Source organism: Neofelis nebulosa, chromosome 16, assembly GCF_028018385.1.
Source record: "Neofelis nebulosa isolate mNeoNeb1 chromosome 16, mNeoNeb1.pri, whole genome shotgun sequence".
Lineage (NCBI taxonomy): Eukaryota > Metazoa > Chordata > Mammalia > Carnivora > Felidae > Neofelis > Neofelis nebulosa.
The window spans coordinates 36,392,013-36,419,125 of record NC_080797.1 but is presented as its reverse complement, the minus strand read 5'-3'; the positions used below and the strand labels follow the sequence as shown (position 1 = coordinate 36,419,125).

The following is a 27,113-nucleotide window of genomic DNA, read 5'->3' as shown; positions in this document are numbered from 1 at the left end:
CTCAACATCACTAATCATCAGGGAAATGTAAATCAAAACCACAATGAGATATCATCTCACACCTGTCAGAATGGCTAAAATGAAAAAGAAATAAGTGTTGGCAAGGATGTGAAGAAAAAGGAACCCTTGTGCACTGTTGGTAAGAATACAAACTGGTGCAGCTACAGAGTTCCTCAAAAAATTGAAAATAGAATTACCATTAGATTCAGTAATTCCACTACTGAGTATTTACCCAAAGAATACAAAAGGGTATATGTACCCCTACGTTTACTGCAGCATTATTTATGATAGCCAAAATATGGAAGCAACCCTAGTGTCCATCTATAGAGGAATGGATAAAGAAGATGTGGTACACACACACACACACACACACACACACACACACACACTGGAATACTACTCAGCCATAAAAAGAATGAAGTCTTCCATTTGCAACAACATGGATGAATCTAGAGGGGATAATGCTAAGTGAAATAAGTCGGCCAGAGAAAGACAAATACCTTATGATTTCACTCATATGTGGAATTTAATAAACAAGACACACAATCAAAGAAAAAAAGAGACAAACAAAAACCCCAAACTCTTAAATATAGAGAACAAATACCGCAGAGGGAGGCGGGTGGGGGAGATGGGTAAAATAGGTGAAGGGGATTAAGAGTACACTTCTCGTGATGAGCATTGAATAATGTATAGAACTATTGAATCTCTATATTGTACACTTGAAACTAATATAACACTGTATATAAATTATACTATAATTAAAAAAATTAAAAAAACAAAAAAGAATTTTGACCTGACCAATAAACATTTAGGGCAAGTAAGGAAGTATTCTATTCAAGGATGGGAAAAATTCAGGATAAGATTTGTCTTTGATAAGTAAAAAAGAATAATTAATGAGAGGTACTGATGTAAGAAAGTACCATGTAAAGAAAAAGTTTCCAATTAGAGCTGGTCAAGAATAGACATTCTTAGGATCTAGGGACTTTTCTTACCACTGGAATGTTGGAGTCTAGACGACCATTTTCTGAGTATGTTGTAAGAGAGATCTCTCCAAAGTGAGGGTTATATCCAGTGATCTATAAGATCCCATCTAACTTTAAGATGTTATGGTGATTTTACACAGGAGTTCATGTTTCTGTAAATTGTGCTCTAAATTGTTGATAGTATTCAAACATAGTCCCATTTAACAAAGAACGACTTCTCAGAAAACATAATCAACTAGAAAAATATAACATAGTCCCTGTCTGGAGTAGCCTCTGCCTCGAATGACCTCTGTGATGGTTAATTTTCTGTGTCAACTTGGTTAGGTTATGGCATCCAGTTGGGTCAAACACTAACCTAGATGTTGCTGTGAAGGTAGTCTGTAGATGTAATTAGCACTTACAATCAGTTGACTTTGAAAAAAAGGATTGTAATGCCTCTGTAATGCTGGTGGGCCTCATCCAATCAGTTGAAGGCCTTAGGAGCAAAAAATGGAGGTTTCTCAGAAAAGAAAGAATTCTGTTTCAGGACTGGAACAGAAATTCCACAAGAGTCTCCAGCTGCCAGTCTGCCTACAAATTGCAGACCTGTCAGCCCCCACCATCGGAGCCATTTCCTAAAAACCATATAATATGTAAGTTTTCTGAGTGCCAATTATGTACTAGACATAGTAACCAGCCCTGTACATAATTTTCCCCCTACTCTTTACACCAACCCTTTATACTGAGGAAACCGAAGATTAAGGGGGTTAGGTAATTTCCTCTAGATTGTAAATTTCTTATCTTTTAAGACAAGATCCCACATCACTTCCCTTTGAAGTTCTCTCTAATCACGCACTCCGGGCTCCTCTGTGCTTTCTTGGCATCCAGTACATTTCTCTTTGTTACATAGCACTGATCGTTGTGTGTTTAGCTGCAGGTCTCCCTCTTCTGGCCACAAGCTCTTCTGAAGGCCTGCTCCTTTGGAACCTTCAACACCTGGTACAATGCCCACTCCCCAGGAGACCCACTGTGAATGCTAATCAGTACTCTCATTGTCCACCTGGGGGCAGCATACCCAGCGGCAGGCCCTCTTGTGCTGGAGTGCCAACTCTGGAGGGACAGCCAAGCAATCAAACCCCAAAGTGAAAGGAAAGGTCCGCACATGCCTCTGTTTACTACCCCCTGGAAGCTTGGACCCACTGTACCAACAGTTTGCTCCATACTCTTGGGATTCAGTGGAAGACTCAGTACCCATTGCTGACATTGGCTGTGCTGCCTTTGGGGACACTGGGGCTGTCCCAGGGCTTTTGTAACTTGAACTCAAAGATTCAGTGAGGCAACTGATGGAATGAAAACCCAGAAGGGGCAGAAGGAGTCAGCTGCAAGAGTCCTAGAGGATACTTTTCCTGAGTAAGGCTGCATCCCCATGAAGTGAAAAGGAGGGAGAATTCTGCACTAGGGTGAATGAACCCTGGTTCTAACTGGAGTAGGTAAAGAGAAAGTCCAAGCAATCTCTTTCACAAGACCCTGACCTCCAATCCTTCCCTTAGATTTTCTGTTCTTCCCAGATCACTTTTTAAAAATTAACTAATTAATTATTGAGGGGGGGAGGGGCAGAGAAAGAGGGGACAGAGGATCCATAGCAGGCTCCCAGCAGACAGTAGAGAGCCCGGATGTAGGGCTCGAACCCATGAACCGTGAGATCATGACCTGAGCCAACAGCATGCGCTTAACCAACTGAGCCACCCAGGTGTTCCATTCCCAGATCACTTCTAAGGCTAGGGTGAGCTGGGGGTGTGCATAGATGAGGCGCTCTTACATCAACATGTCTCACCTGAGCTCAGCAGAGAGGTGGGGACCAAGTTAAAATTGTTCCTCAATCTTCCTTCTGTTCCTCTGTCCTACCTCCACTGCCATCCCAGAGGTCCCAAAGTTCTTGAAATTCCTCACCCAGATAGGCACTTACCTGACATTCAGGAGGCCAAACAGGACAGGCACACCTAGAAGGTATGACAGGAGCAGGGTTGGATTTCCTTAGAAGAGAGAAGATTAAAACTAGGCTGGTTCTGGGGCGCCTGGGTGGCTTGGTCGGTTAAGCGTCCGACTTCGGCTCAGGTCATGATCTCACGGTCCGTGAGTTCGAGCCCCTCGTCGGGCTCTGGGCTGACAGCTCAGAGCCTGGAGCCTGTTTCAGATTCTGTGTCTCCCTCTCTCTCTGCCCCTCCCCTGTTCATGCTCTGTCTCTCTCTGTTTCAAAAATAAATAAACGTTAAAAAAAAAATTAAGAAAAAAAAACTAGGCTGGTTCTTAGATTACCAAGTTCAACCTCCTCATTGTACAGATGGGGAAACTGAGGCTCAGAGAGAGGTATAACAGGCAGAGAGCTGGCCTGAAGGATGGGGTGAGAAAGCCAGTATGTCTCCTAATGTGGTGGGGAATGGGGTCACTTGGACTTGCCACTTTCTACCCAGTTCTGAAATTGGCAGAAATCCCAGAGAAGGTCCTTGGGAGGTGTGATGTTTTGATAAGAAATATATATTGGTCTTTCTTTGTTCTTGGCACAGAGCTTCTAAAACCCTTGGAATTTCCTAAGTGAAGAGAGCCTTCAAGGTGTCTTTTGTTATGTTAATGAGACGACTTTTGGAAAGCCCCTAGGTAACCCGAGGCTGGGGGCCGGTTGCCAGGGAGCCACCCCAGTGGTTAGAGGGTGGGAACTGTTCCAACCCCCAACCTCTGGGGAGGGGAGAGGTGCAGCAGAGTTCAATCACCATCGGCCAATGATTTAATTAATCGTGCCTCTGTAACGAAGCCTCCATAAAAGATGGGGCTCCTCCTCTCTTTCTGGGTCCCACCCATGGTTCCTCTGATTCTGACACCAATTCTGATGTGTGGGTTTTCCACTATCATCAAACAGCTATTTCTCTGAACCCTGCCCTATTGGGTTCCCCTCCCATTCCTTTTTTTTTTTTTTTTTTTTTAAATTTTTTTTTTTTCAACGTTTTTTATTTATTTTTTTGGGACAGAGAGAGACAGAGCATGAACGGGGGAGGGGCAGAGAGAGAGGGAGACACAGAAGCGGAAACAGGCTCCAGGCTCCGAGCCATCAGCCCAGAGCCTGACGCGGGGCTCGAACTCACGGACCGCGAGATCGTGACCTGGCTGAAGTCGGACGCTTAACCGACTGCGCCACCCAGGCGCCCCGTCCCCTCCCATTCCTTAATGAGAGTCAGGGTGGGAGTAAGGGAGGAGACAGGTATTCCTAGGAGCTAGTTGCTCCCCCTCTGACTTTGGTTTGTGAACCTGGGGGTCTGATCTGAGAAAGAACACCTGGAGCTGCAGAGACATGCCCTTCCCCCCCCCCCCCCCCGCTCCCCCCCCCCCCTCCAGCCTATCACCCTCCAAGAGCCCTTGGGTGCTGCTGGGAGCAGACCTCTGGCCAGATGCAGGCTCTGAGACCTGGTCCAGTTTGGCAGCTACTGCTTCAGTCTCCATCTGAAGAATGAATGAGTGAATGAATGAATGAATGAATGGAGAGGGGGATTCTGGACTGGGATCTTTGGTTTCATATCTATCTATAAATCTCCCCCTTCCCTCCCAAGTTCTTCATTTTGTCACATCTATTCATCTTTCTCTGCCTTCCATCTGTGTGTCCTACTCCAGATTCAGCCCCACCCTCTCGTGGCCTTCCTCTTTTTAGTACCCTTTCCCCTTCTTTCTATCCTTCTACTTCAAAGCATCATAGAATCTTAGAATCAAAAAAGGTCACAATAATGACACCACTAATTGGTGACTTGCTTTCAGGTATCTATGTCCTTACACTTATATAGGTAGCCTCATCTGATCTTCCTTAGCAGCCCTGTGGAGTGAGTAGGGACTGACATCCCCATTTTACAGATGAAGAAATTGAGGATCATTGTGGTGAAGTGACAAGCCCACATTACATGGCTTATGACTGCAAGACCAGAGCTCCCTGCCCCATAGCCTGTGTACTTCAACCTGAGGCCAAATTTTTCTCCATTCCGGGCTGTCTGGCTTTCCCTGGCTTGGGGCCCAACTTCTGCTGCTTTTTAGATCATCAAGACTGGGTGGGGGTGAGGAATAGACTGCACAGATCTTGAGGATTACTGGCTCCAAGCATCAAGCCTCTGGACACTGGGAGGACTGAGGGGGTGAGGCTGGGAGGGATCCAGGTTTCAGGAGAGGAGAAGGTGGGGGCTATGTGGATTAGGGGTTCCAGGCAGGTTGGCCCTTCTTTCTGGGCCCCCTCAGTCCTATCCCTTTGCCCTCCCGTTGTCTCCAGTCCTCATCAGCCATCTTTAGGACTACCCCTACCTCTCTCAGGACAAAGAAAATCAAAGACTGCAGTAGAAGAGGCCGCTGACAACCAGAAGCCCTGGGGGCCAACGTGGCTTCTCTCTGAGACTCTCTCTTCCCACAGCCGGGGCTAGATCTGGGCTCTGGGCTACATCCCCAGCACCCCAAATGAGGGCACCAGAATTGTCAGATGGGTGCTAGATCCTGCCAGGCAGGGAAGGCACAACAGCCTCTGGGTCGCCCAGAACCCCGACAGCTGGAGCTACTGGAGACAAGAGCTTCATTTGCAGGGGGCAGCCTGGCAGGAGGAAGAGGTGCTGTTTGGGTTTGGGCAAACGTCTCCAAGGCTATGGCGCCTCTGGAGGTGGTATGGGCATGTCAGTAAGAGCCTGGGTTCCATTATCACACAGCTGGGTTTAAATCACATTTAGTTGCATGTGACCTTAAGCCAGTCTTTTAACTAACTACCTGGAACACCATCTACAAAATGGATTAATAAGGTTACCATGGTGATCAATAATAATAACAGCTGACACGTATTGAGCCTTACTCTGGGCACTGTGCTAAGTGCCTCTGTGTAATGTTTCTGTAGGTTCTCAAACAACCCTATCAGACTGGGCTGCCATTAGCCCTCCTTTACAACTGAGGGTATTTAAGGATAAGAGGGAGGATGTCACTTGGCCAAAGTCACAAAGCAAGTAAATGGCAAGTCCAGGTTTTAGTGCAGGCATTTTGGCTCCAGGCTCTTAATCTCACTCACTTGGCTGGTCATGGCTAATGACCAACACTCACTGGGTACTTAATATGTAGCAGGCACTGTTGTAAGCATTTTACACATTCTCACTCATTTAATCATGATAGCCACCCTACATAAGGGTCACTTAATGCAAAAGATGAGGACGCTGAGGCGTAGAGAGGTGTGCTCACTTATCCGAAACCTACTGCCAAGAATCCAGTCCAGGCAGGGGTGCCTGGGTGGCTCAGTCTGTTAAGCGTCTGACTTCGGTTCAGGTCATGATCTCATGGTTTGTGAGTTCGAGCCCCGTGTTGGGCTCTGTGCTGACAGCTCAGAGCCTGGAGCCTGCTTCAGATTCTGTGTCTCTCCATCTCTTGGCCCCTCCCCTGGTCATGCTCTCTGTCTCTCAATAATAAATAAATGTTAAAAAAAGATTAAAAAAGAAAAAAGAATCCAGTCCAAGCAGCCTACTTGAGAGCCGGCAGTCTCTTAAAAAAAAACCAAACAAAAAAGTTGTTTCTTAAAAAAATTAAAGTACAACACACATACAGAAAAGTGCAGACATAAGAAATGTTTAGCTCAATGGATGTTCATAAAGTGCATACACCATGTAACTAAATAATGAACATCACCTGTACCCCGTGAGGCCCTTTCTAGTAACTACTTCCACCACCATTCTCCCCAAAAGTAACTCCTATCTTGATTTCTAACACCATAGATTAGTTTTGTCTCTTTTTGAATTCTTTATAAACAGAATCCTACAATAGGAATCTCTTGCTCACTTTGTGATTCATCTATGTTGTTGGTATAGCAATAGTTCATTCAACCGTTGATTCATCCATTCTACTACTGATGCCAGTGTTTGGCTATTCTGAATAATGCTGCTATGAACACTCATATATGCATTTTGGAATACACACACACACACCCACACACACACCCACACACACACACACACACTTCTAGTGGGTACATATCTCAGAGTAGAATTGTTGGTTGTACACATTTGTTTTCTTACTGGTATTAGATGACAGTCCCCTTACTCCACACTTGGTACTCAGTCTTTAAAATTCTTACTGATCTGGGGCACTTGGGTGACTCGGTCGGTTGAGCATGCAACTCTTGATTTCGGCTCAGGTCATGATCTCATGGTTCGTGAGATAGAGTCCCAAGTCGGGCTCTGTGCTGAGAGGGCAGAGCATGTTTGGGATTCTCTCTCTATTCCTTGCTCTCTGCCTTTCCCCTGCTCTCTCTGTGTGCATGAGGCATGCACGCTCTCTCTCTCAAAATAAATACATAAACATTAAATTTTTTTCACCAATCTGGTGGGAATAGAGTGGTATCTCAGTATGTTTTTCCATATCTATTTATTAAATGAGGTAAAAGCAAGCAGTCTGTACAGCTTGTCATAACAACCCTATGAGGTATGTGTGGTATCATTCCCATTTTGCAGATGAGGAAATGGAGGCCACAGTTGCTCCCTTTCCCCTTCCTCACTTACAATACACTCATCTTTCCTGGAAGTCCCTTCCCCACTTTTCCCGGTGGCGTTGGGATGCCTGGTTACCACCAAGTTTCGGGGGCCCCTTGGGCCAGAATGTTCTTCTGGGTAAGGAAAGAGGAAGGGCTGGGGTGAAGTCGACAGGGGTGCGGAGGCAGAAAGGATGAGGCATAAATGTGGGTGTGAGGAGATTCTGGCCCTTGGCATGGGATGAGAGGGCCGGCAGGGAGGTCTGGGAATATAGAGAAGGCATGACTGGGGATATTTGTGAACTCCCAGTGCTAGTGTGGAAAGAGGAAGTGTGCAGCCAGGGAATGAGAGCAACTGTAAATATGGGTATTGGGGATTTCTCTGGATCCCAGGGCTTCTTTCTGGGGTTTTGCTAAGTCTGAGGACTCCTCTGTGGGGTCTCTCTAAGCTTAGAACCCGTTTGAAGGGTCAGTCTGGGTTTAGCAGCCCCTTGGTAGAGTCTCTCTGGAGTTTTCTTTTTTTTTTTTTTTTTCAACGTTTATTTATTTTTGGGACAGAGAGAGACAGAGCATGAACAGGGGAGGGGCAGAGAGAGAGGGAGACACAGAATCGGAAACAGGCTCCAGGCTCTGAGCCATCAGCCCAGAGCCTGACGCGGGGCTCGAACTCACAGACCGCGAGATCGTGACCTGGCTGAAGTCGGACGCCCAACCGACTGCGCCACCCAGGCGCCCCAACTCTCTGGAGTTTTCTAAGAGGAAGGTAGCCCTCTGTTCCCCAGGCTTGGGGGAGTAGGAGGCAGGGCCTAGAGGCCTGGAGGTCCTGTGGGAGAAGGACATGGGGTCTGCTCTGATTCTGGTCTTCTGATCTATCAGGCCAAGAGGCACCCTGGCAGGCAGATACCCTGCTCTTTGACTCAACAAGTGTCAGGGGAGGCAGGGCAAATAATTTCCCCTTCCTCACATGTGTCGCTCTCCTCCCAGAGTCCCCTCTGTGTCTGTACTTTTGCAAGTGTCATCTGCATGGATTCTCCCAGGTTGTACCTCCTTTGTCTCCTCCTACCCCAACCTTCCTTGAGTCCTTAGCCCTTAGCTCACTGGTGGTGCTCTGGCAACAGAGAAAGCATGGCTCGGGGCACTATGTCTGTAGCGGGTAGTAAATATATTTGGCTTAAGTCTTGGCTCTATTAATTACTAGCTGTATGCCCTCGAGTGAGCCTCGTCACCTCTCTGGGCAGTGACAGAACTCTCATAGGACTCAACAGCATTCACTTGGCTTGTCTCCTACACATTCTTTGACCAATGAGAAAGTGATTCCATGGGTGTCAGTTGGCTTGGAAACTGCAAACTCTGGGGGGTTGGGAGCCATGCCGGCATAGGGCCTGGGACCAGGCAAAAAGACTCCAGAGGTTCTAGATTCCTAGACTGCCCAAGCTGGGAGGGGGCTCACAATTCAATGAGTTCCCCTCCCCCATTTTACAGATGATAAAACTGAAGCTGAGGAAGGAGAAGTGGCCACAAAGCTGGCAAGTGGCCAAGCTGGTTGAGCTGGAGATATGAAACCAGATCCTGGCCAGCTCAACTGCAGATGGGCTCTCCTCTCCACTCCCCATCCTCTGTCTGGGTGTCCTTTTCTCGAGCTACGTGTCCTGAGGGAAGGACCGAGGCTCTAGCCTCTGAACCAGACTTCCCTCTGTACTATGGGGTCTCTATGGAGATCCTAGCTCTCCTGATCTGTTCTCTCCAAGTATGGGGCCCCGGTGCACAAGGAGGTAGCTGTACTGATGTGCCATTGCTCAGAGCACACCTGCAGCGCCCCCTGGAGGATGCTCTACCTGGGGTCTGGATATCAGCCAACCTGGGTGTTGAGCCCCCCTATTTGGGGCAGGCACAGTGGGAAGTCCAGGGCGCCAGGGAGGGGCTGGGAAGCCAAAGCTCTGGGGAGTTCTGGGGTCCATTTCCATGCCAATGCCACTTCCACTCTCCTTCTCCGCACCCATCTTGCACTCTGTACCATAGTCTTTTTCCCTCGGCAATTGTTTAGAGTACTTCTGACAGCTGTTTGGAAGGCTGTAAAACATGAGAGTTAATCATACATACAGACTCTGGAGCCAGACTGCATGGGGTCAGACCCCTGTTTTTCTACTTACTTGTTGTGTGACCTTGAGTAAGTTACATACCTTTCTGTGCTTTAGTTTCCCTTCCCTATCTTAACAGGGGGATAATGATAACTCCCACTTCATGAGATTGTTGTGAAGTACATGAGTGAAGCACTTAGAACCATATGGCTCGTGTTAAGTGTTAGCTTTCATTATTATGTGTAGTTTTCAAAAAGTTTTTTTTTTTTTAATTTATTATTTATGTTTGAGCAAGATAGAGTGTGAGCAGGGGAGGGGCAGAGAGAGAAGGAGAATCTCCCTCAGCGGATCTTCTGTCAGCGCAGAGCCCAACATGGGGTTTGAACTCATGAAACTGTGAGATCATGACTTGAGCTGAAATCAAGAGTCAGATGCCTAAACAACTGAGTCACCCAGGCACCCCTATTATGAGTACTTAAAAAATTAAAAAAAAATTTTTTTTTTCCAACGTTTTTTATTTATTTTTGGGACAGAGAGACACAGCATGAACGGGGGAGGGGCAGAGAGAGAGGGAGACACAGAATTGGAAACAGGCTCCAGGCTCCGAGCTGTCAGCACAGAGCCCGACGCGGGGCTCGAACTCACAGACCGCAAGATCGTGACCTGGCTGAAGTCGGCCGCTTAACCGACTGCGCCACCCAGGCGCCCCTTAAAAAATTTTTTTTGAGAGAGGGAGGGGGGTGGGAATATGAGAGAATGCATGCGAGCAGGGGAGGGGCAGAAAAAGAGGGAGGGGGAGAATCTTAAGTATCCATGCTCAGTGCTCAGCACAGACACTCAGGACTCAATGACCTTGAGATCACAACCTGAGCGGAAATCGAGTTGGATGTTTAACCAACTGAGCCACCCAGGCGCCTCATATTATATGTATTTTGTCTACTCCATCAGATACTCTCTAGAACAAGCCCATGAGATTGGGGTTTCCCTGAGGGCAGGACTATCAATTCTCAAAGAAGCCAGCCTGAACCCAGTAGAAGTTTGCAACTGAACTAACAAGGGAGCTAATGAGACTCTAAGCAACAAGCCAGGAAGGGTATGGGCTGGGAGAAGTGGGCAGGGAGTGGGAATTTTTCTCACTCTTCCATCAGGAGCATCTTCCTGGTGCCCTGGGTGTCTAGAAGCTTAGGGACAGAGAAGGATGCTGAGGGGGAGTCATAGGTTGTTTTTCTTTTCTCTCTTTTTTAAAAGTTTATCTTATCTTTTAGAATCCAGTGTAGGGCTGGAACTCACAACCCTGAGATCAAGAGTCGCATGCTCTTCTGACTGAGCCAGCCAGGCACCCCACAGTGGTTCTTTTTCTGGTAGAGCCCTGGGCGCCCACTCCTTGGGTTCCAAAGCCCTTTCTTGGCCGTTATCTCATTTTCTCTTGCAACCCATCCTGTGGGGGTAAGCCCAATTATCTCTCCCTTTCTTTCTTTCTTTCTTTCTTTCTTTCTTTCTTTCTTTCTTTCTTTCTTTCTTTCTTTCTTTCTTTCTTTCTTCTTTCTTTCTTTCTTTCCTTTTAAAATAGAGGATGAGGGGTGCCTGGGTGGCTCAGTCGGTTAAGTGCCTGACTTTGGCTCAGGTCATGATCTCATGGTTCGTGAGTTCGATCTCCACATCAGGCTCTGCACTGATGGTGTGGAGCCTGCATGGATTCTCTGTCTCCCGCTTTCTCTCTGCCCCTTCCCTGTTTGTGCTTTGTCAAAAATAAATAAACATTAAAATAAAAAGAGGATGAAAATGACCCTTCAAGACCTTAAGTGTGTCCAAGGTCACACAGCTCTTCAGTGGCTGTGCTGCAGTTTGAACCCAGGTCCTCTGACTCCAAATCCTATGCCCCTTATGTAGCCTCTCCTAGACACCAGCAAGCCGTGGGAGGCAGGGGGGAGACACTAAACCCAGTCCTCTGAGAACCTCCAGTCTGCCTGGGGAAACACAGGCCCTGCCTCCAGAAGAAGGAGAGGAAGAAGCAAACACACAGTGCTCACAGTATGCTGGGCAATTTGCACAAGGCTCTGTTTCTGTCTGTCCCCTCCCCATCCTTCTTTCTTTCTTATCACAAAGCCCTATTTTCCAGGTAAGGACAGTGAAGCTCAGAGTAACTTTTTTCAGGTTCCCCAATAAGTCCAGTGGCAAAGCCGGGATTAGAATCCAGGTCGGCCTGATGCTCTTTCCCCTAGCATGGAAGATGGCTGGCTCAAGAGTTACCTTCTCCATGAAGTCTTTCCAGGCGCCAGATGTAGAACTGACCACTTGTGTGTCTGGGTCCCCACAGCACCCCATGTGGATGTCTCCCAGGGCACCTGTACACTTCTTAGACTCATTTTATTTGTATGCCTGTCTCCCCTCACTAGGCAGTGAGCTCCTTGTGGGCAGGGAGTGATCTCAGCCAGCTCTGGGTCCTCGAATGTAGCACAAAGCCTGTGCACAGTGTCCAGTAAATATGTGCTGCATGAATGGTGGGGAGGTGCTTCGATGATCTACTTATGTCTATTTTCTTGCCTCTTTGGAATTATCTCAGACACTGATGTTTGGCGGTGGGGGTGGTGAACACCAGTGGATGGATAGGGGTCTGGGCACCTGTCTTACCTGGAAGCCTTTCTGGATTTCCCATACTCACCTGCACTCATGCTTCACTTCCAGGTCCTTCTCTTGGCTTCAGTCCAGCCTCTCCTGCAACTCCTTCCTCCATGTCCCAGCACCTTTAGCTCTCTCAGGTTTGCTGTCGAGGGGGCAAGTCTGGCTTTGGGGTTGGAACCCATCCTTTCAGTTCCCATTTTATTCCCACAAGCGCTTCAAGAGGCAGAATAGGTGGAGATGATGTACCTCCATTTTATAGTTAGGGACAATTCCAGCTCCAAGGGGTGGTGTCCAAGTTCATACAATACGTTGGCGCCTCAGTGATGATGGAGGGGGATAGAGCTAGGGGAAGTTTTCTAAATCAGGTGCAGGCTGGGCTTCCCCTGGGGACGTAAAGAGCCTGGCTCTGTTTGCCCTTATCCAAGACAGAAAAGACCCCAGTTTGTCTGTGAGATAGCAGGGAGAGAATCCCAGAATCTTGTCCTCCGGCACTCCCCCCTCCCTCCCGTCAGAACTCTCCAGATCTTCTGCAGTCTTGATAGTTGCCAGTAGGTGCCGTCAGTTTGCAACTTTTGTGTTCTGTCCCTACAAGTTCAGCTTCCAGCCCCTCTCTTCTTCCTATCACCTGGACAGTTTACACTTGGAGAAAGTGGAAGGGGGCCTACTTGCTGGGAGACTGAAAGATCGCTGTCCTGGGAGTCTGGAAGATGGTCTCTGATCTGTACTTTGGCTTGGTTGCCTTGTAGCTTTATAGGCCAAGCCAAGCCAAGCCAAGCCAAAAAAAAAAAAAAAAAAAAAAAAAATCCATGGTAGGTCACCTATTATGTCCTGACAGGCACCCTTACCCCTCAGGCATCCTGAAACCAGCTCCAGGACAGCAGAAAGCTTTGTGGGGGAGGATAGATGAGTACCTAGGGAACTGGGACCAGAGAGAGAACCCAGGAGACAGGTCCCTACTCAAATGTTACTGTAGGGTCCCTCCCAATCCCAGCAGGACTGAGGTGAGTGTGAGGGAAACAGGCACCAGCAGGATCTCACAGAGGGCCTAGCCAGCCCCTAGCTAGCCCAAATGGCAAAGCTGGTCGAATTAGGAAAAGACACCCCTACCTGGAAATGCTTGTCTGCCACCTGCTGGAAAACTGTCATAACAGCTACACAAATCTACAAGGGGCTACGAGAGAAATAGGAGTTGTGCGATGCACAATTTGCACAACGACGGTGGCAATCTCCCTGGTCAATCTTCCTCTGGGGAGGGAGTCGGGCAGTGGAAACAAGCATCCAGGAAGGAAGAAGGGGCTTAGCACCTCCTTCCCCAGGAGTTCGGTTGATACAGTTCTCTGGAAGGCAGAGTGGACCAGGGCCCAGATGAGCCCTGGGGAGATAGGGTGTGTGTATGTGGCGGGGGGGGGGGGGGGGGGGGGTGTGTAAAGCTGGAAGGACAAGTGGGAAGAAAGTCTACTAACTTCTTAGGGCCATCAGCCTCTTCTGGGTCCCTCGTTGGGTGCTTGCTGCCCTTTCCCCACTTCGCTCGACTAGGTCTCCAGTGGTTGGGACTGGAAGCGCTAGGGTGGGGTGGAAAGGGTTCTGGTCAGGGAGACCGAATCCGCGGAGCCGGGAGTCCAGGCGAGGAGGTCGCATTCTCAATGGGGGGGGGGGGGGGGACTGCAGCCGCGGTGGGGGGGGTTAGGGGAGAAATCCTCCAAGGTCGGGGAATGGGGCCAAAGAGCAGCCCCTTTGCGTCTCCTCTTCTCTCTCTCCCCTCCCAGGCTCGGGTTCAGAGGCGCTCTCGGCGCCTGCCACGGCTTCCAAACTGCGCCGCTTCCTTCTGCGGCAGAAAAGGACTTTCAGATGTTGTAGCGGCGGCGGCGGCAGCGTCGGCGGCAGCGACTCAGGACAGCGCCCCCTCCCCCTAACGGCCGCCTCTCCCTCTCCCCCCCGGCGCCCCCGCTCCCCCACCTCTGGGAAGGCGCTGGGGGTGTGGCCAGGGGCCGGTATAAAGTCCGGGGGAGCCGGTCCCGGGCAGCCGCTCAGCCCCCTGCCCCCCCCCCCCCCCCGCCGCCCGCCGCCCGCCGCCCGCCGCCCGCCGCCTGGGCCGGGCCGAGGATGCGGCGCAGCGCCTCGGCGGCCAGGCTCGCTCCCCTCCAGCCCGCTTGCTAACTTCCCTGGCTCCGTCCCTGTCCGCCCGCGGGGCCGCCCCGTCTCCCCGCGTCCTCCGGGTCGGGTCCTCCAGGCGCGCCGGGCGCTGTCGCCCCGTGTCCCTGTTCTCAGTCTGCGCGCCCGTTCTTCCCTCCCACGCCCCGCGCCCGCGCCCCGTCCTAGCCCGGTCATGCTGCCCCTCTGCCTCGTGGCCGCGCTGCTGCTGGCCGCCGGGCCCGGGCCGAGCCTTGGCGACGAAGCCATCCACTGCCCGCCCTGCTCCGAGGAGAAGCTGGCGCGCTGCCGCCCCCCCGTGGGCTGCGAGGAGCTGGTGCGGGAGCCGGGCTGCGGCTGTTGCGCCACTTGCGCCCTGGGCAAGGGGATGCCCTGCGGGGTGTATACCCCCCGCTGCGGCTCGGGCCTGCGCTGCTACCCGCCCCGGGGTGTGGAGAAGCCCCTGCACACGCTGATGCACGGGCAAGGCGTGTGCATGGAGCTGGCGGAGATCGAGGCCATCCAGGAAAGCCTGCAGCCCTCTGGTAAGGTGCCCCTGCCCTTGCATGCCCTCCTCGGTGTGCTCCGCTCCTAGAAGCCCTTTCCCCATTCGGGCTGGCCTGGAAAGCCCTTGAAAATCTCCAGTGAGTTAAGAAGGCGGGTACCTGGCAGGGCTGGGCTGGCATAGGACAGGCTCACCTAAGGAAACTGCTGTTGAGTCCCTAGCAGGCTGTCGCCCCCAGCAAAGAAGACTCTGTCCCAGCCCTTCATCTCCAACCTCCTCAAGGGTGCCTATTTGGGAGGAGAGGTCTCAATGGTTGTCCCGGCTGCTGGGGTAACAGTGGAACATTATGTGACTGTGACTCGGTCCAGCCACCCAGCCTGCAAGTGAGCGGCCTAGGGCCAGATAACTAGAGGATGGGTTGGGCGGTGGTGGTGGCTTTCTGTTCCTGATCCAGGGACTTCCCTCATCCTGGCCACAGGTGAAAGCCCAGGGGTCTAAGAAGCCAGGGCGTGGCCTTTTGACATCCAGGTGGGGTGGAGTGGGACATCCAAATTAGAGGGGCTTTGGTGGTGAGGGGCATCAGAGTTGCCCCTCCCTAACGCCCCTGGGCAGCTCACCTTGCTGTTTGAGAGGTATTGGGAAGACAGAGTCTCTCTGCCAGGCCTGGGCACCTCATCTTGCTCTGGTACACAGGCACCCCGTTCCTCTCTCCTGGCAGGTGTCGTCTGAGGTAGCAGAAGAGAAGCGAGTCTTGGCTCCCAGCCCAGAGCTGTAGAAACCTAACGGGTGTGGGATAGGGAGTAGAGAGAAGGGAGAGGGAGGGTGGGGGCGGGGGGCGGGGGGCGGGGAGGAAGAGCGGGAGAGAGAGAGAGGGAGAGAGGTTTAGAGGGCCCTTTGCCCTAAACTCATTCTTACACTTTCTCCTTTTCCGTTTCTTAGTGAGCCTCTCTCAGTTTCTCCTTATAATCGTTCTCAGTCTTTCCTTCTCTCTTATTCTTTTGTTATCTCCTGCTCTGTCTCTGTCTCTAGTTTCACGACGAACATTCCCGAGTTCTCCTTTCCTCAATGACTTCCGCCTGTTATCAGTTTCTCTTTCTCTGTCTTGTTCCCTTTCTGCTTCTCTTTGTCCTCCGCCCCTTTCTGTTGCTTTCTCTCCGTGTCTCTATCACTGTTTCTCTTTCTTTGTTCCTGCCTTTCTCTGTTACTTTTGGAATCTCTCTCTCTCTGTCTGCCTTTCTGTATTTCTGCCTCTGTTTCTGGTTCCCTCTCTGACTGATTTGTTCTCCCTCTGCCTCTGTCTGTGTCTGTCTCTTTTCCTGGTGCTTGAAGCTTCCATTGTTGCAGTCCGGATGCTGGGACTCCGGCCCCAAGCTTCCTGCCCTGGGTCCCAGACCGCTCCACTTCCTCAATCCTCTGCAGCTTGTTAGCGGAGGAAAGCAGGATGCAGGGAAAACAGGAAGGAGGTGGACCCCAGGGGTCTGGGCCTCAGGCCTCTCTGCCCTTCCTGTCCCTAGGCAGTGAGAGATGGGTCAGCAGAAAACATACTAGGAGAAATGCCAGCCTGGCACCCGGCACATCTGGGAAGCGGGGGTGGGGTGGGGGGATGTCCTGAGGGAGTAAGGCACTGATCCTGGGGCACAGACGCCGGTGCCAGTGGGAGAGGAGGGGTACTCGTACCAGACCAGATTGTGAGTGAGGGCTGAGCTCCTGGGCTGAATATAATGGGATCTCTTTCCCTTTCTATCTGCATCCTCCACCGGCCAGTGGATATGTATCAGTTTAGGATGGCTGGTAGCCTCCTCTTCTCTCGCTGACTTGAACATGGGGCAGAAGAGCCCTTAGATGGTCTTGAGCACCCCTTCCCCCCTGGCCGGGTAGGAGCTCCCTATCCTGTAGTGGAGGAAAATCTAATCCCATTGGGATAGGGGCTCTGGGGGAAATGGTATGAAGTGTGTGATTGTCCTGTGGACATCATGCAAATCGGCCTTTACATCCCCTTGGGATTACAGGTCCCAGGTCTCTAATGCCCTCCCCCCACCCCCCGCCCTCCTTGCCTGTCCTCCACCCATGCAGGGCATGCAGAGATCTGGAGAGGGGAAAGGGCAATCCTGGAGGACCCTGGGGAAACTAGGTACTGACTTGGCAAGCTGTGTCCATGCCTCCTAATCATCACAGAAGGACTCCCTGCACCATGTGAAAGGCGCCCCCTAGAGTTGTGCAACAGCCCTGCAGGGTCTCTGGTGAGAAAAGATGGCCAGAGCTTGGGACTGATCCCCACTATTCTCTCTAGCCTTCCATTGTCAATAGGCCACTGTCCCTCCTATGTCCTAAGGCTTGGGCCTTCTTGCCTTGGGAATAGTTCGGCAGAGGGCATCAGGCCCCTCTTTCTGCTTTTTCCTCTTGGGGCTAAGCTTCAGCAGGTGACTGGGGGAGGGCAGCCACTTGGCATACCCCTTCCCTTGGCCTGCTATGCCCAGCTGCCTACTATTTGCCCCAGGAGTGGGTCTCCTTCTTCCATTTTAAGCCTCTACCCGCCTAAGCTCCCCATAGCCCTCCTGTCTCAGCTTTCCGAGCCAGAAAAGGTTGTGGATTAACACTGCTCAGGCCCCCAGAGGTGGGGGCAGGGTGGGACGTGTGCGTCAGAGGTCCACAATTCTGCATCAGTGTACTGACCCTTGACTCATGGAATCTGGGGGAGTGGACAGTGGGAAGATCAGCGTTTGGACTGGGGAGCTCCTAAACTGTGCTCTTGGGTCCCTCTGGGACAGGGTTAGGGAACAGACAGACTGGGTTAATTTTTAGTCAACGCAGCAAATATTGTCCCCTTTACTTCAATACTGGGAATCCAGTCATGTCATGGGAACAGGGCCTTCCCAGAAATTCTGTGCCTTGGGGGAGGTGGGAGGAGGAGCATGGCTGCTTAACATTTTTTCTTTAGTATTGGCAAAGCCGGAATTATTGGTGCCTCGGGTATCAGGAGTCTTTCCATTTAAAGACATAGGAGCTGCAGGGATAAGTCTGTCCTCCTTTGCCCCCACCCAGTCTACTGCATTTCCTCATCTGTAAAATGGAGGTGACACAGGACTTGCCTCACAGGCTTGGGGTGTCTGGCATGGTGTAAGAGCTCAGTCAATTGGAGCCATGCTGAGGATAGTAATGAATAAGAGGCTGAGAGGGTTTCGGTTGACGCTTAGATCTTTCTCTGATGCTGGGGCTTTGGGGGCACAGTAGGGCAAGTGAGCAAAGTAGGGGAGCATTCAGAGGAGTTGAGAGGGGTAGGGAGGAACTTCGGTGCTTTTTGCTGCTGTGAACATGGAAAGGATGGGCCCGGTTTCCTTCAGTCTGAGGCTGGCAGCTTGCACAGCGGTGAGGGGATGCCCCGAGGGCCAGACCTCCAAGAAAGGGTGGGGTACTTGGCATGGGTGATCTTGGCTTCTCTAGCCAGAGTCCAGGGCGAAGGAAAAGGCCTTTCTTGCAGGGCCGGTGATCCTCCAAATTGTGGCTGAAACACCGGTGTCCGGGTGGCTGGGCCCACCCACCTCACAGCCTCACCCTGGGTGTCTTGAAGGGGACGTGGCTGGAATTGAGGAGGAATCAGGGGGATGAAACCAGGCTGCCAGAAAGAGGAAATCCTGTAGCTTTGACCATGAACTTTTCAGCCAGCGGTGCCAAAGCTGTGAAGTCTTTCCTCTCTCTGGGCTCCTTCAGTTGCTGGAGCGAAGACCAAGGTTTCCCCTGTGGCTGAGTGTTGTTGGCTTGGCTCCAAGCAGGGGCTGGAGGAGATGACCTGGCCTACCTTGGAAGTCCTGCCTCCTAAATAAGCCTCCGGAGGTCAGAAGGTCAAATCTTTCGGGGCAGGGGCGGCTAGGTCTGACTCTGGCTCCTGCTCAGAGGGGATCCCACAGGGATTGGGGTTTTTCCGGAGGGCCCCACCTGGGTGAGCAGTACCAGGTGGCTGGATTTCCTGAGTAAGCTGGGAAGTAGCAAGTATGTAACCGGCTTTGGAGATGGGAAGGTTAACATTTTCAGAGACCCAAGGCTACGACCCTCACCCTCCCAAACCCAGTGCCTAGGGCTGGATCCTGGGGTCGATCCTCAGTATGCCTATTAAGCAAGGCTGGGCAAGGAAAAGTTACAGATTAAGTGGAAAGTCAACAGGCTATGGTGCAGGCAACGTGCCCTGCCCCGGGTCTGTGTCTGCCCAGGGCAGGGTCAGAGTGCCCGAGTGCATGTGGGGGTGCACGTGTGGACCCGTGTGTGCCTGGACACGTGACTATTTGTATATGCTTGTGGTTCCTAAGTCCTGACCTGTCTGTGTCTGAGTGGGCAGCTATGGATATACGGTGTGTCCCTATGAGATTAAGGAAGCAACTACTCTCCCTATCTGGTGTGTTCTTTGAGCTTAGACACAAGCTGGGGACAGACCCAGACCAGACCTGGCAGAGCAGCTGGGAGTTGGCATGGTGGTGTTAATGAAGGATTGATCTCCTCTGTGGAGTGCCCTTTTGGTGGGGAGAAGTAGTCTGGCCTCAGGCGAGAGGGGTCCAAGTATGACACTGATGAATCTCTGGACTCAAGTCTGGGTGTTCTGGAGACTTCTAGGGCTCTTCAGTTCTTCAAAAAAAGAAAAAAAGAAGCTTGCCTAACAACAACAAAAAAGTGGGGAAACCAAGGAGGGGGAGTCCAGGCATGCTGCCTGCTCAGCTTTCTCCAGATAATCCCCCTCAGTGTGGCATGGGGCCCTACCCACACAAGAGCATACACTATGCTTCCAGCCTTGCCCTATGGCCTGCGCGGCCCCAGGTTTCAGTGAGCGGACCCAGTTGTCCTCCTTAGAGATACCTCCTAAGGGAAGGGATAAACATTCCATATATCCATTAACACTCCCCCGAGTGTTAGTCATTTGTGAACTTCAACTTGTAGAGACTCAACATTGGAAAACCGAGTTGCAGTTACATTTCTACTCCAGATCTCACTCTGTTCTTGAGGCCTTTATCACTCTGATGTGCCACACTTCCAGGGATGGGGGTGGGGGGAGGCTCTCTACTTCCACTTGCTAGAAAACTCTTCCTTACTTCTCGAACCTAAGAACATTCTGCTTGCCTACCAAGAGGAACAAGTGTCATTGTGCAAAGTAGTGCTTCCCTTTATAGTCATGAAAAGAAAGCAAACGCAAAGAAAAGACAAACCCCTTTTTCAGGTTCCAAGGGTGCCCCTCGGGTTAGCATTATGGGCTGTGGCAATTGAGTCCTTGTGATCCCTTCCAGCCTTTCCCGAGGAAAATGGTGTGTGCTTTTGTTCATGTCTTAGCTTAGCCTCTGTCGTTCCAAGATTTGGTTCTAACTTCTTTTCTTTTCTTTTCTTTTCTTTTCTTTTCTTTTCTTTTCTTTTCTTTTCTTTTCTTTTCTTTTCTTTTCGTTTTCTTCCTTTCCTTTCCTCTCCTTTTTATAAAATGTTTATTTATTTATTTTGAGAGAGAGACAGAGTGAGCATGAGCAGGGGAGGGCAGAGAGACACAAGGAGAGAGAGAATCCCAAGCTATGCGATGACAGCACAGAGCCCAACATGGGGCTTGATCCCTCGAACCATGAGATCATGACCTAAATCAAAATCAAGAGTTGATGCTCAACCAACTGAGACACCCCGGGTGCCCGTGGCTCTAATTCTTTTAATCTTCCATTTCCTCTTTCACTCCAATACCCACTTCCAGACTATAGCTCTGAAACACTGTGGCCCCATCCAAAAGTCTTGTGACTTTGTGCAAGGTGGATGCAGGGGCAGGGTCACTGGCCAGTCTGGGCCAGAAAGGTTCCTTGGGAGAGCCTGGATCCTGGACCTTTTCTCTGGTTCTCACCGAGGGTTTGGTGTCTATCTACTTATGGCCCCCTTGACAATCCTGGTCTTCTGAAATGTACCCGCATCTCTTGCTACCCACATCACTGGGAGGTGTTTTCCCCTTGGTTGACCCTTAAGAACTTGATGTTGTCTCTGAGACTGGAGTCCCCTCCGGACTATCCTTCTTGGGATGTTGAATATGCAAAAGGATAGATTATATCTATCTGCTCTATTTATTCCTTACCTTTGATTCTTCTTTCTAAACCAGCCCTCCACCCGTGACAAAACCTTCTTCCCATCCTTGGTGACTCAATTTTATAAATAACCTTTGGTATGGAATCTTGACAAAGCCTTTCTGAGAGTCTCGATTCCTCGTTTCCTGGTTTCCCTTTATCTACCTACTTCCCCCCACCCCACACCCCCAGAACTAGGAGAACAAAAAGAGAACTAACTCCCAACTAACTTTGGCTAGGCAGAAAAATACCATTTGACCCAGAGGCAGCTCTGGGACTGCTGCCATGCGTGGAGGAACCTGCTAACTCCTCAGGAAAAAAAAAATCCTGACGCAAACCAGATGTAACCTTCTGTCTGGCTGCCAACATCTGGAATGCTGGCAGGGGCTTTGCACTCAGGCCGGCAGTGAGCTGCCAAGCCCAAGCGTTTCAGAGGTGGCTCTGAGCTGCAGAGAGGTCTTGCAACCTCTTTCTCCAGTTCAGGCCTGTATTCCAGTTTTGGCTGCCTGCAGGGTGGAGTGGTGGTTACAGTTCTGGGACTTCTGGCTCAGGTTATTCTTGAGTTCAGGTAGAGTCTTCAGGAGATCCCAGGGAGAGTGTGTGGGTCCAGCCTCACCACCTCCTATATGCAGATTCCCCAGTGCCCTGCCTCTGGGCCATAGTTGTGGACTTTCGGTGGGGTCTAAAGTCCAAGGATGGGAGATGTCGAGGTGGGGGACTGAAGTGATGTGTGAGGATGTTTTGGGTCCTGCGGCCACACAGTGTGTTGCACACACATGCGTGTGGGTGCACACTTTCTCATGCAGGCAGGCGGACACACCCACTCCCGCTTCTTCTTCCCTGTCTAGCCAATGGGGAGAGCCCTTTGGGCCAGATTTCTCATCACTCATGGAAACTCTGAGTTTGGCCATTTGGAAGAGGGGCAGCAGTGCCAACAGATCTGGGGATCCCCTGGCTGGCTCAGCCAGATGCTGAAAAGACCAGGAAAGGAGACAGGAAGAGAGAGCAGACGGAGAGGGGGATGGTAGGAGGAGCTGAATGGAGGGGGGTACGAGATCCAGTGGGGAGGCCCCTGCCTGCCTTAGACCTCCCTGCAGGGCCCAGGGGACCCTCCTGCTGTCTGCGCAGCTGCAGCTGGTGACTCATCTGAGGGCTGGACTGGGTGGGGTGAGGGACAAGTCAAGGATGTTAAGAAGATTTTCTCCTCAGGAATCCAGGAGAGCAGGGAGGAGACAGGGGTGTTGTTTTCACCACCCCCCCCCCAGCCCAGGGTCCCCCACCCTTTCTCAGAGCCAGGCTGGAGAATCCCCTAGAAGAAAGCAGGTGGGAGGCTGGGTTGGTGTTCTGCCCTGTCCTTTCCCTGTGCTGACCTCTCTCCATCTCGGCCTGACTGCAGACAAGGATGAGGGTGACCACCCGAACAACAGCTTCAGTCCCTGCAGTGCGCATGACCGCAGGTGCCTGCAGAAGCACTTAGCCAAAATTCGAGACCGCAGCACCAGCGGGGGCAAGATGAAGGTCATCGGGGTGCCCCGGGAGGAAGCTCGGCCCGTGGTGAGGACCTCAGCCCTACAAATGCGCGTGTGCACAGGCACACACACGCCACCACCACCACCACCACTGGATCTGGACTATGGTCATTCAGAAACATTCTTTGGATGCCTACTGTGTGCAAGATGCACCTAGTATGCATCATCAGGACCAAATCCTCATTTCATTCCTTGAAATTCCTTTCCTGGTCATCAGTTGTATACGTTGATGCAGTTGAAGTAATTTTTAAGTATTGAAATACTTTTGTACTAGTTTGTAAATAGTGGTTGCCCCAATCCTCCTGGTGTTTCTTAGCCCTTCTCTTGGACTTGCCACCCAGACCTTTTCAGTAACTCAAGGGCTAACGCTGGCCACAGCAGGGGGCCTGCCGACCTTGCTCCAGGGTCTGGTTACTGTCCTTCCTGATGGGGGGTTCCCAGTGGATCCTTGCCTAGGTCTTACAAGTCATTAATGATATGATGTCAACTATCCCTCCTGCTTAGAAATCATTCCCTTCCCAACCATCTCCATAGGGTTCCACAACCTCTTTCCCCACAAAGTCCTTTCCATTCACAGTCCTCCTTTTTGGAAGCTCTTTGGCTCAAGATCCTCTCTTCAGTGTCCTTCTGCCCTGCCCACCGGTGTCCCCTGAACCCATTGGGCCCTGCCCAGTCTCTGGGCCTTGAGCCTCCTTTCAGGTCCTTCAGTTGTGAGCTGACCTCCAGCCTTGGTCTTCCTGCCTCTCTCCCTTCTGCTAAGCTGTTCCATCCTCCCTTCCTCCAGCCCCAAGGCTCCTGCCAGAGTGAGCTACACCGGGCCCTGGAGCGGCTGGCCGCCTCACAGAGCCGCACCCATGAAGACCTCTACATCATCCCCATCCCCAACTGCGACCGAAATGGCAACTTCCACCCCAAGCAGGTGGGTCTTCATCACTGCTGGCTCGGTCCTGACCTGAGTTCCTGGGGGCATTCCTGGTCTCTCCACAGGAGATCCTGGTCCAGGATGGAGATCTCAGGGAGGGGAAGATCTCCCAACCCAAACCTAACCCCTTGGGCCCTCAGCCTCCTGAGCCTCAGCTTATTTTGCCCACCACACTCATTTTGGAAGTGAGGAAACTGAGGCCCGAAGTCTCAGAGTGAGTTAATGGCAGACCAGCTATCCTGCTTCCCCATCCAGGGCTATTTCCATCACCTCCGGATTCACCATTTAGCACTCCTGTCAATGTCTACCTCCCAACGCACTCTCATTCCCCCTGCCCCATCCTATGAGTAGTTCTCCTTTGTCATAGAATGTCTTAGGTTTCATCTTGGAATGGAGGGGCTCGGTCAGGAAGGGCTAAGGAGGAAAATCAGCCTGCCCCTTCCCCCAGGCTGAGTAACGAAACCACCTGGGGTATAGCCAGATCTGACAGCTGGGGACAGGAGCTTTGGGTGGAAACAGAGGAAGAAGGGGGACAGGAGAGAAAACACGAATGCAGAAACCTCCATATTCCCTCATGCCCTTGGAACACGGGTTCCTCTGATAAGCCCTCAGGAGACTAGGATGTTCAGCAAGGTTGGCCTGCCTCAGCCCCATCTCTGACCCATGAGAAGTGGGCTTACTTGGGAGGGTGGCATATCTGGGCAGAGCAGCGGGGTGCCTTGTGCTGGGTGTAGCTTGGGGAATCCTGGCTGGGGTCTTCTTCAGCTCTTTGTGGGCACAAACACATGCATTCTCCCACTCTGTGCTTTATAGACAAATCCGCAAAATGGGCTGCCACTTTGAGGCCTAGACAGGAGGAGAATGGCTGCCTCCAGGTCTGCAAATCCGAGGCTGGCATGAGGAGGGTATGGGGTGGTGTGCAATGAGTGGACGACCAGAAAGGGCTCCAGAAACCAGTGCCAAACCTGTCTGCAAGCTTTATCCCAATATAAACTTTATCCTTGTCCCAATTTTTAAAAACTGTTTTCCCTAATTAAAAAAAATGAATAGACTTTATTTTCTAGAGCACTTTTAGGCTTATAGAAAAATCGAGCATTTGTCTAGAGCATAGACAACATACTACAGACTACAGACTACAGAACTACAGTGTTCTCATCTACCACCACCCCCGCCCCGCCAGTTTTCCCTGTTAACATCTTGTATTAGTGTGGTATATATGTTATCACAGATTAAGGAGCTAATATTGACACATTATTATTATTATTATTATTATTATTATTGTTATTATTATTATTTTAACACTTATTTATTTTGAGAGAGAGTGTGTGTGCGAGTGGGGGAAGGCAGAGAATCCCAAGCTCTGCGCTGACAGCATGGAGTCTGACTCTGGGCTGGATCCCATGAACAGTGAGATAATAACCTGAGTCGAAATCAAGAGTTGGATGCTTAACTGACTGAGCCACCCAGATGCCCCCATTATTATTATTATTATTTTTAAATTTATTTATTTGTTTTGAGAGGAGGGAGGGGCAGAGAGAGAGAGAGAGAGAGAGAGAGAGAGAGAGAATCCCAAGCAGACTCTGAGAGGCGGGCTTGATGCGGGGCTCGAACTCACAACCATGAGATCATGACCTAAGCTGAAATCAAAAGTTGGACGCTCAACTGACTGAGCCACCCAGGAGTCCCTAGTGTTGATACATTTATTAACTAAAGTCCATAGTTTACATTAGAGTTCATTCTTTGTGTTAATTCAGTTCTATGTGTTTTCTTCCCCCAATTTTTATCCCACTGAAAGTTCTGACACTTGACCCTTTATCTCTAGACCAGTGCTGACCTCTGAGACAACCTTCACTTCCTGGGCAAGTTCTCTCTACTTGACCTTTCCTTCTCGGCCAAGATCTCTTTATGCCGTGGGCTCAGAGGGTCCACGATTATGAAAGAGCCTCTGCCGTTACAGGCCATCTTGGATCAACTGTCTGACTTGAGGGCTGGGCTGGGGTTGGGGCAGGCTGCCTGGGAACTGACTTCTCCCACCCTTGTCTTGACAGTGTCACCCGGCCTTAGATGGGCAGCGCGGCAAGTGCTGGTGTGTGGACCGGAAGACAGGAGTGAAACTTCCAGGGGGCCTGGAACCAAAAGGGGAGCTGGACTGCCACCAGTTGGCTGACAGCTTCCGCGAGTGAGCCCTGCCAGGAGGCAGGGGGCTCAGTGCTCCCTGTCACCCCATCCCCTAGAGGCTGCAGAGCTGACCTGGAGCCTGGGTCTGAGTCCTGGCTCTGTCTCTGGCCCAGAAATTTCCCTTTGTGTACGTATGTGTGTGTGTGTGGGTGTGCCCTTGGGGTGAGCCAAAGCCTAGGGGTGTCCTCTCTGGGCTTAGACAGCCTGAGAGGTCTGAGAGTGGCAATAGGGAGCCCTTGTATTTCCAAATTGATCCTGGACTCATTCATTCATTCATTCATTCATTCATCCAGCCACTCATCTAAAAACATTTATTGACAACATACTACAGGCCAGCTCTAGTTTTTAGCCCTGGGGGCTCTTATTCTGACTTTCTCTGATTTGGGGATGTGAGGCTACTTCCTCTAAGCTGAGCATAAGCTTGTGGGGGAAGAGGAGTCTCATGTCCGGAATCAGAGGAGGGAGGTAGACATGTACTTTGACCATCGTTCCTTGTACCATTGTCCCTCCCCTCAATCTAGTCAGAGGGTGGAGGCTGTAAGGAAGGTGTGGGTGGCAGATGATTCAGTGGTGAGGAGTCCCAGACCCACTCCCAAAGATCAAGCCTGCCAGGGTGCCCTTCCTCTCTTCCTTAGTTCCCTCCAGGGGGAAGGACCTATAGAGACAAGCCCAACTTTGGGTCTGGTGTGCTGTCTACTTGGTGGCCTGGCAGCCCAGACCCTGCTTTGGGGGAAGGAAGAGGGTCAGAAGAAGGCATGTGGGACAGAGGGCTGGGGAGGTGGGCCCCATCTCTGAACAGTCAGGGTGGGAGGAAAGAATGTACAATCGAACTGCATGTGCCTGATGGAGAAGAGACACACATGCTTGGGGGTGAAGGACTTGCCCGGTGTCCTGCTTCCTCCCCTGTTTTCGTCACAGCCACAGAGTCACCAAGATGACTCTGTCCTTCTAGTGGCTCCCTGCCTGTGGCCTTGCCTCCTTCCCTATACCTCCCTACCCTCCAGGCATTTCTGGCTTGACTGGATGGAAGGAGACTTAGGGACCTACCAGTTGATCATGATGTCTTGTCTTTTTTTTTTTTTTTTTTAACAAAACAGAACAAAACAACAAAAAAACTAGGCAATTGTGTTTGGTTGATTTATTTATAATCAGAGACAGGGGTGCGCCAGGGGTGGGAAGGCGGGGTCATCATGTAGTCCCCAGACCTGTCCTACATGGTAAAACAACTGCAAAGAGTCGACCAGCTCATCTTCTTCCCTGCAGCCTCTTCCCAGGGGGCTTCCCTAGAGTCATGCTGTCTGTGTTCAGACTCCGGTGAGCAAAAAATGGCTTCTGAAGGAAGACAAGCAGAGGCAGCCCCGTTGGACCAGAGCTGTTTCTGGGATCATCTGGTGTGTGAAGCTGGGCTATTTCCTAGGGCATCAGGCAGACTGGATTTGCATCTGGATTTGATGTATTAATTTAGTGAAGGAGACATTTCCCTGAAGTTGGGGAGAAGGGGTAGACTCTCCAACGCATTCCACAGCTCTGACTGCCTAGATTCCTTAATGGGGTGGTTGTGTTGAGATTTGATTCTGCAAGGTTGGGAGTGGGGCCATC

At 51.0% G+C, this 27,113-nt stretch overlaps 1 protein-coding gene and 1 long non-coding RNA gene across 3 annotated transcripts; one reads left to right on the top strand and one right to left on the bottom strand.

Annotated features, from left to right (window-relative positions):
• Positions 1 to 431: 431 nt before the first annotated feature.
• On the bottom strand, positions 432 to 15,100 carry LOC131498321 (uncharacterized). Of its 2 annotated transcripts, none has more exons than XR_009255377.1 (5): positions 15,012 to 15,100; positions 13,646 to 13,744; positions 13,290 to 13,353; positions 12,223 to 12,928; positions 432 to 2,962 (listed from the first exon to the last, which is right to left on the bottom strand). It is a non-coding gene; the product is annotated as an uncharacterized LOC131498321 (long non-coding RNA). The 2 variants fall into 2 exon arrangements; XR_009255378.1 differs by lacking the exon at positions 432 to 2,962 and adding an exon at positions 8,628 to 9,552.
• IGFBP4 (insulin like growth factor binding protein 4) lies at positions 14,212 to 26,598 on the top strand. The gene is made up of 4 exons (XM_058705454.1): positions 14,212 to 14,857; positions 22,282 to 22,439; positions 23,199 to 23,333; positions 25,385 to 26,598. Exons 1-4 carry the CDS (start codon positions 14,509 to 14,511, stop codon positions 25,517 to 25,519), a joined length of 777 nt encoding a protein of 258 aa, XP_058561437.1. The 5' UTR covers positions 14,212 to 14,508; the 3' UTR covers positions 25,520 to 26,598.
• Positions 26,599 to 27,113: the final 515 nt, after the last annotated feature.